Source organism: Odontesthes bonariensis, chromosome 9 (assembly GCF_027942865.1).
Source record: "Odontesthes bonariensis isolate fOdoBon6 chromosome 9, fOdoBon6.hap1, whole genome shotgun sequence".
Classification (NCBI taxonomy): Eukaryota; Metazoa; Chordata; class Actinopteri; order Atheriniformes; family Atherinopsidae; genus Odontesthes; species Odontesthes bonariensis.
In genome coordinates, this window is record NC_134514.1 from 14,354,677 (window position 1) to 14,363,624 (window position 8,948).

The following is an 8,948-nucleotide window of genomic DNA, read 5'->3' on the forward strand; positions in this document are numbered from 1 at the left end:
AGCGTCATATTACAGCCCCAGTCTCTCGGGTTTTGTGCTGCAGCTCAGATTGTCTGATTTAGATGACTGTTTGTTGAATCTGGAAGTTTCAGGTTGATCTGACAGAGACGACTCTATCAGGGAGATCTAAGTTTGGCGGCTGGTCCTGCGCCATTAGAAGTCTCTGAGCACAACGACCTGCAGAAATCGTTCACAAAGCTCAGGAGAGTTTCACGGAGATGTGTGACTTCACAACAAAGCATAAAGCAAGTTTTTAGGTGTTCAACATAAAGTGAAATATGATAGCTCTGCATGCTTCTAATACTTTAACAGCAAAGTTGAAGAAAAATGTGTGAAGACAATCAACAAGACACACAACACACAGAGCATTGTTTTGAATGTATGAGTATATGCATAGAAGTGGAGCACATGGTTAAATGGGTCATTTGCTTGGTGGGATTTGTAAAGTAAGCAGGATAGCAATGGTTCACCATATGTATTCACTTCATGTAGATGTGGCCATCTGATCCTATTTGCTCTGAATAGCACTTCATATTTCATTTCAGACCTATACCTCATCAGAGAGGCAGGTGAGCAGCTGTGAATAGCAAACAGCAGGCTCTCTGCAGGTTCCTTCACAGATTCAGGTCCAGATCTGAGTGTGACACGTGAGGCCCACTGGCTCGGATGTGCCTGAGCCAAGTGACGAACAGGACATGTGTTGGATGTGGGCAACTCTACCGTGGGTGGGAATGCAACAACAATCCTAGCGTATACTGTTACTATGTGCTCATACTTCAACGTACACACCGAATGTTACTGATACATATTTTCCTGAAAGACCACAACGATGGGACTTCAAAACATGTACTTCATTGTAATCCGATAGAGTATGCTTTTTACCTTTGTGTTTACCTTTGTGTTATATTGAAACAAACAAGTACTGTAAGAGAAATAACAATGACTGCTAAATTGACCATATTTCAAATCCTTCCTTTACCTGAAACTTAGTTTGCTGTTTCACTACAGGTAACAAAATGAAGAGATGGTCCCAAACCACTGCTGTTATATCAAGTGAGAAAAAATCAAATGTGTTTTTAACATATGGATAAAACTATGACCAATCAAATTTGATATTTGTTGTCTCTGAGGCCCCAAACAAGGCTTGTAAATAAGCCACTGCCTAAGTCCCATTGGAATTGAAACAGTTCCATTTTACACATACAATCTGCTTTTATATATTGTCCTTGATAGAAAAAAAAAAGAAAATATCAAACGGAATAATGTGTCATGCTCTGTGGGACTCCTTATGATGCATCTGATGTCATCCGTTCAAAATGTTTCTAATACAGTTTACATTGTTAAGCATGTAAACCTGGGGTCTCTGAAACCCTGTACAGAGCAGTCAAACTTTGAAAGACCATGCACAGGGGTAGATTAACCGTGCTGTTGGTGTTAGTGTGTTTAGTGTAACTCTCTGAGATCAGTTTTCGTCCAGTCTGTCAAAATTACAGCAGTATTTAGCAGCTGAGAGCATTTTACGAACATGGGCCTGTCCTGAGTCCGGCCAGGAAGAATAGGCAATGTCATCTTGGTGCATGGCATTCTGGGTTGTGGTTGCCATACTGTCAACACAGGTGTCCAGCACAAAACCAAAACAAACACAGTAAGTTTGGTCACAGAGAAAGGAAAAGAAAAGAATAAAACACATTTTCTTTGATCAACTATGTAGGCGTGCGGAATCAGCTTTGCAGCAAAAACCTGAGCCACATTTGCCTGGTCGGTACGAACACAAAACAACAATAATTTTCCAAAACCAACTTACCTGTGTCAAAATACTGGAAACAATATGCAAAGGAATGCTGCCAAACAGGATGTCTGGTTGTTTTACATCTGATATTCGTGCTGTGCAAGCTTCTTTGTCAATTCAGCCACCTTACATCAATTATTTTGCTTCCAATTTAGAAAGCAGAAAGGTCTCACATGGTTCGAGTTTCAGTCTCCACGCCCATCATGAGAACAGTAACAGCAGTATATAACACAGGAAGAGCTCCCCATTTTACATTTTTTTTAGACTGTATAATAACTGCATGAACAATATGACAAAAAGAGCAAAGTCTAACTCCACTGCTATTGCCACTTCCATGTCATACCGTCTAACAGTGCCTTGTGCTTTCCACATCAACTGACATCACATACCCAAAAGTCTATTTTTGAACTGGTCTATTTTTCAAACTAGAGAAATGGAAAATGCTGGACCCAAGCATGAAATCTATCTATCTATCTATCTATCTATCTATCTATCTATCTATCTATCTATCTATCTATCTATCTATCTATCTATCTATCTATCTATCTATCTATCTATCTATCTATCTATCTATCTATCTATCTATCTATCTATCTATCTATCTATCTGTCTATCTATCTATCTATCTATCTATCTATCTATCTATCTGTCTATCTATCTATCTATCTATCTATCTATCTATCTATCTATCTATCTATCTATCTATCTATCTATTCTCCATGCAAAGGTAGCAAAAATAAAGTGGGTCTCTCACAGTTTTACAGATATTGTGACACACTGGACCAATGTAGTTGTTGCATATTTCAATGTGAGACTTGGTTGCTCTCTTGCACCATTGGTTTTCTCCTTTATTTCTGTTTGACTCACTGACAGTAATAATTATTTTCTTTAAGGCTCCAGTACCTCTATATGCTTTTTCAACTGTATGGGCTGTGTTTAGAATAAGATGAAATCTACTGAGGAGAAAGAAGTACTTTGTTCTGCAGAAACTCGTGCTTTGTTAGATGGACTGCAGTAAAATTAAAGGTGAGTGTATTATCTCGAGGCAGAGCAACCAAGTGTAAAACATTCTCAGTGTTCCACGTTTACTTTCCTGAACTCAGTACAGGTCGAACTGTAGCTGAATGCCTTTACTCTAAGTGATGCCTTGCGCATCACAATTACCCACACACAGCTCGCATCAAACCATGAGCTGACTTTTGTGTTCATGTGAATGTGGGCCGCAGCAGTAGCCGATGACAGCTTAATTCCCAGGCTGGACCCCCCCTGCTGAGGCCAACCGTTTGTGTGATCTGACAGACGGAGATCAGACTGAGGAGAGATGAGTGGGAACCCATCGAGTCCGCTCAGGTTTCTTGGCGCTGTGAAAAGATTTGTCCTGTCCATTCAGATCTGATGGAGTTTCCCATGTTCTGCACCGCAGCAGGTTTTTGTTGGCCTATCTTTCTCATCTATGTGCACACAAGAGATACACGCAGGGCTGACGTTGTGTTTGGTTTAGTTCCTTGATGCCACCAAAACTGCATGCCACAGTTTTGAACTACTCTCTCGTCATAAATCAGGGGAAGAGGGGTTCCGGCCAATTACTCTGGAAAAGGCAGGAAACAGGTAAACAGGTGAGGCAAATACACAAAAAAAAGAGGGAGTGGGATGAAATGAGCTGGAAAGAGGGGTGACCTCAGTTTAAAAGGGGTTGGGTGTAGGGTCAACACAAGCGGGAAAAGGGGCAGAGGGAGCCGTGGAAGAAGGATTAGGGGACGTGGAGAAAGAAGGGTGAACTACTTAAATCGAGGTCAGAGCGTGCAGCAGTCGAGGAGGGAGGGCAGCATTGTTTTTGAACATCTAATTTTGACAAAAGTGTTGTTTTTTTTAAACGTATCTGAGGAATGTGGTTAATGCAATGTTGACCCTCTGAAGATGACACTGGGCAAACCTCCCTCAGGTGCTGAAATGGCACGAATGTGCCTTATCTTCCTGCTGATGAGTCACACCACCTCAGTCTCCACACAGTTTAATGGATACAACTGTGATGCCAACTTCCACAGCAGGTTTCCTGGTGAGAAAACCGCACACCACGTTGTCTCTTTACAATCCACACTCCACAGGTGGGAACACTTCATATGGCTGATAGCAAGAACTGCGTAGCTTGAAAAACTACCAAATCAGCTCCAGTTAAACTAGCAGAACCATTACGATAATTGTCACTACTTGACATTCTAAAGTTTCTGGTAAAGCTGTTATATATAAGATTGCATGAAGAATTTAACATTTCTTCCACCACTGTCTGTTTTTGACATAGAAGAGATTTGGTTTCCATGAGGACAAATTTTATCCTTACACTTAGTCAAAACACAACAATTTTTTTTAAATCTGAATAAATGTTCACACTTCTGCATATTTGCTATTTTTGTTTTTTCTTCTATCAAGTTTTAATTCAAATTATAACTGAAAAATGTTTATCATGGCTACTTTTCTTTCCGCACTCAGACAGCTTTCAGACATTTTTTAACAGATCTTTTCTTTCCCTCAATATTTCTCAGAGTGTTCCTGGGAAAAATAAGTTTACAGTGGGACCTGCAAGTATCTGAATGTGCAAAATGTAAAAACTTCATTGATCCAATTACTTATTGTGTAATTTTAGGTTACTTTTGTACAGATTAGATTGTCTGTGAATGCTTTTCTTTTTCTTTAATTTGGGTAATTTGGCTTCTGCTGATCTCATATTCCTAATCTCATGAGAAGTTTTGAGAATTTACACCTAAATAGTTGTCTCTTTTTATTTTTACAGGTCTTTTTTCAGGTTTTTGTTTTCAAGTCAAGCTGGAATTGAGCCCCACCATCTATTTTATACCTGCTATGCCCAGTTCATGTGACAATCAGTCACTCAGCTCCCAGCTTAACCTTCTAAAGTTAAAATGCACTGTTGACCTTTCTGTCTGCCCCTAAAGCTGAGCGGGACATCAGCGTTTACTGCGGGGTTCAAACCATCACCTTGAAGATCAATTTCTGCCCGGTGCTCTTCTCTGGTTACACCGCGGTAGATTTGGCCCTAAACGGCCGTCACAGTGATGCTCAGTGCCGAGGCTTCATCAACAACAACACTTTCCCCACGGCGGTCCTGTTCAGCATCAGTCTCAGCACTCTTGAGGCCTGCGGTAACAGCCTGGTGGTAAAGAATACCGAAAACATACTAAACATAGAGATGATATAATCAATATCCAACTCCATCCTTTTGTTTATCGACTTGGGAGAAAGCAAAGTTAGTGGCTAAGATGTGTCTCTCTGCAGGTCAGCACAGCTTATGGAGCCAACGCCTATGGAAACATGTCTCTGGTACAAATTGGGAATATCTCAGGCTTTATCGACACCCCTGACCCTCCGACTATAATCAGCTACCTGCCTGGTTTGTTGTATAAATTCAGCTGCAGCTACCCGCTGGAGTATCTGGTCAATAACTCACAGCTGGCCTCGTAAGTTGCAGCTAAAAAAAAATTCCAAAAGAGAGTTTTTATGGGTTAACCACTGAACTGGTGTTAAGATTTATTCATTAAATTATGAGCTTTGTTTATTTCTTTCCCAAATCTGTGGTGACAGTTAAGCCCGTGGTTCGTAAGCCTTAGTGGCTTTGTGTCCTGTGGTATTTTGAGAGCCATTTATTTTAGGAAATGCAAATTTCCTAATGACCCACATGCTAATTCAGATGCATACTTTATCTTTTGTACTTCATTCAAGTAAACAAATAAAACTTCATCAGCATTCTACATCAAAACTGCTGCTTTGATGCTGTTTTCTAAATAAACACCCACCAACATGTTGCATCTCTTCACAGCTCCTCTGCTGCTATATCTGTCAAGGACAGCAACGGCACATTTGTTAGCACGCTGAGTATGATCTTGTACAATGTGAGTACACAGTCGGGTTTAAATTTCCATTTTGGTGATGATCAGAAATGTCTTTATCAATCAAAATTGACTTCACATATTTGAATCATACTGGCTCTGCTGTTGTCACGATCCTTTGAAAAGTGAGATTTATCTAAATCTTTTAAAAAAGGATAATATATGTTTACAGAATATTTACAGAATATTTGATTCATTTAACTAAACATTTTTTAAGAACTACATATTATAATCGTTCATTCTTAATCTCATATGCATCACCCTGCTGTTATTAATATTTACAAGAAGGACCATGAGTGTATTCATCCGCACTGACACAGTAGTCCCAAACTGCACTACTTTCTCTTTTTTTTAAACACCAGTCTGTCACTGTTTAGGATTGTTCTTTAGCTTGGGTTCCTGCTGTCTTTAAAATAAAAAAAGTCCCCTGTATGAATAAATATATTCTGCTCCGCAGTTTGTTCAGATGAGCACCAATGAAACTACGGTCTTGCTCTTTGTACTGGAGGAGTTGACAAAAGCAAAAATATAGAATATCACTAGCCTTGTGAATTAAACTGAATTAAATTACTGATTTTTAGTTTTCCGGTTTCATGTTTTCAACAGTAAGAATTGATTTTTTTTCTCTTCTCTCTTGAACATTTGTGCTGCAGGATTCTACATACCATCAGCCTCTGTCTATCCCGATGGCTGGACTGGCTCTGAAAACCAGAGTATTTGCTGCTGTGAAAGCCACAAATTTAGACAAACGGTACCAAATTACACACAGATTTGCCTAATTTTTCAAAAGGACTGTCACAAATGTTTGAATAAATATTGCTCACATGGCCCACATTTTACCAATACAGCAACTACATGGTTGATCAAGAGAAGATATTTCTGATATGATCCTCACAACATCTTTCCTACCATAATTTCTAGAGATTTAGCCTTATTTTTTATGCTTTGCCTCCACTCATTGTGCCATTATGTTTTTACTGGACTTGAAGGCGCCAGACTGCAGCAAAGAAAGCCATACCCTTGCTTTCTCATGTGCAGTTAGATCTCTATCCCTTCTGAGTTTTTTCCCTTTGCAGATGGAATATCTTGATGGACTACTGTTACACAACCCCCTCAGGGAATCCTAATGACGAACTCCGCTATGACCTTTTCTTTGGGTAATCTTGCTGGTTTTTTTTTTGTTCAAGATGATGACTTGATAAACCACAATAGGGAGTCATTAGGTTTTCAGTCTCTCAACGCGGCTTATCCTCATGAATGCTACAGTTCTTTTTTCGATCCAAACAACTAGATGTAGCTTAAGTGTACATCTACCTGTAGGAAGACATTCTCTCACCTCCAGTGTGCGCATGTTCCTGCTTATGTGTGTTTGTGCTGCTCTGACACAGCTGCTATAAAGACCCACAAACGACAGTCTTTGAGAATGGGAAGAGCCAGATGGGACGTTTTTCCTTTGAGGTTTTCCGGTTTGTGAAACACAGACACCAGAAAATGTCGACCGTGTTTTTGCACTGCGTTACCAAGCTTTGCCGGGCAGACGACTGCATCATGCTCATGCCAGTAAGGGTGAAAATCTCTGATTTTTATCCTTTGTGTGTGTGTGCCTCTTGACCTCGATGAGGACTGAAATCTGATGATGTGACTGGCAGATTTGTGGGAGGCGACGCAGGCGGGATGGAGAGCAGAGCCTTAATTCCCAGCCAGCGGCATCTGGGAACGCCGTTATCACAGCCGGTCCAATCATCACTCGGAGTGGTATGAGCAATACACTGACTTTTTGAGGAATAGTTTTACATTTTTAGAGATGTGCTGATTTTCTACCCTGAAGGGGTGTGGGGGTGGGGGGCTTACTCATTGAAAATTTTACATTTTGTTGATTAAATTCAAACAAAACACTTAAAATAGAAATGTCACAATCTGGTTGTAATTCTCATCTGATACATAAAAAAGAAGATATGTGTATTTCAACTAAGTGGGTAGGTCAATACACCCACCGAGCCATCTACTGTTTCTAATAAACACTTTGAAACCTTGTTTTTCAGATGAAACTCCTGTCAATAACTCCCAATTAGGTAAGCAATGTTATAGTGAGCTTTAAAGCATCAGAAAAGTCAGCAGATACCACTGAAAATCAATTATTAAACACAACAACGAAAGAAGAAACACACAAACACAAGTCACGAAGTTCCGTTAATGAAAAAGTTTGGTTTTTCATCTTTCCGTCCATCAGCACCTGGTCATCTCTCTCAGACAATGAACCCTGTGACCAGTGCACTGATCTCGGGCGTGGTCATCCTGGGCGGGGTCAGTCTGGGTTTCTTCCTGCTGTCGCTCCGCCTCCTGCAGAAGTCCCGCCTACCAGCAGCAGCAGCCTCAGGTGTTTGGAACCCGAGCTTTAAGTGACTCGTATAATATTTGCATATGTCTCGCAGAACTGTTGCTACAGGTGTCTGGTTTCCCTCATACACGCATTATTACATGTTAAACATAATATGTCTTAGGTATTTATTGCCTTCAATACCTCATTTTTTAAAAATTTTTGGTCAGCTGATTTTCTTAGAAACTGCTGTGTTATGAAATTACCCAAATTATTTAGACATAATTTGTCTTTTTCTTTTTAACACATATTGGATATTGGTAAAAAAAAAAAAGTATCATATTGGTCTGTTTTAGGTAGAAAAAAATGAATAGCAGAACCAAAGTTCTGACACGTCTCTCTAAAGAGAAACACAGTTGTTTTGTATTACATATGTTTTATAGTGAAAGGTTGTTGCATTTTAACATTTAAACATTGTAAATTGTTAAGACAAGGAAATGCATATGATGCAGTGTTTTGTAAACAAAAACAAATGACGTTTGAATTCAATTTTAAGCTCTCATTTGTATTATTGCGTTTAAAATAATATGTTTGAGATGTAGATGAACATTTTCTTATGTCTGGATCTGAAATAAAAGCTGTTGGCTTCACTAAAAATGAAGTTTTCCATCTTTTTGAAATGTTCACATTTTGTTCTGTACTAAACTTAATTTCTAAGTGGCTTTTTTTTCAAAATGAAACAAAAATATAAATCTGTAACTCGTTAATTAATTTGAAACACTCTGTCAATGAAGCCTTGCTGTTGGAAGGCGTGCAAAACAGGTCTACCATTGTCCTGTTGAAATGTCACTGACCTCCTGGAGAGACACGTCACCTTGGTGGTAACATATGTCTCTCCAGCTATCCAATATACACCTCTGCATCAATGAAACCTTGACATATG

At 39.5% G+C, this 8,948-nt stretch overlaps 1 protein-coding gene across 1 annotated transcript; it reads left to right on the top strand.

Moving 5' to 3' along the window:
- Positions 1-3,739: 3,739 nt before the first annotated feature.
- LOC142389044 (zona pellucida-like domain-containing protein 1) lies at positions 3,740-8,091 on the top strand. The gene is made up of 10 exons (XM_075474596.1): positions 3,740-3,845; positions 4,738-4,958; positions 5,078-5,259; positions 5,619-5,691; positions 6,342-6,439; positions 6,765-6,845; positions 7,077-7,248; positions 7,338-7,443; positions 7,731-7,760; positions 7,919-8,091. Exons 1-10 carry the CDS (start codon positions 3,740-3,742, stop codon positions 8,089-8,091), a joined length of 1,242 nt encoding a protein of 413 aa, XP_075330711.1.
- Positions 8,092-8,948: the final 857 nt, after the last annotated feature.

Bases quoted from the DNA above. Each gene is read 5' to 3' on its own strand.
- LOC142389044 (XM_075474596.1), top strand. From the start codon at position 3,740: ATGGCACGAATGTGCCTTATCTTCCTGCTGATGAGTCACACCACCTCA. The intron at 7,249-7,337 runs GTAAGGGTGAAA...TGTGACTGGCAG, and splicing joins ACTGCATCATGCTCATGCCA to ATTTGTGGGAGGCGACGCAG. The intron at 7,761-7,918 runs GTAAGCAATGTT...TCCGTCCATCAG, and splicing joins TGTCAATAACTCCCAATTAG to CACCTGGTCATCTCTCTCAG.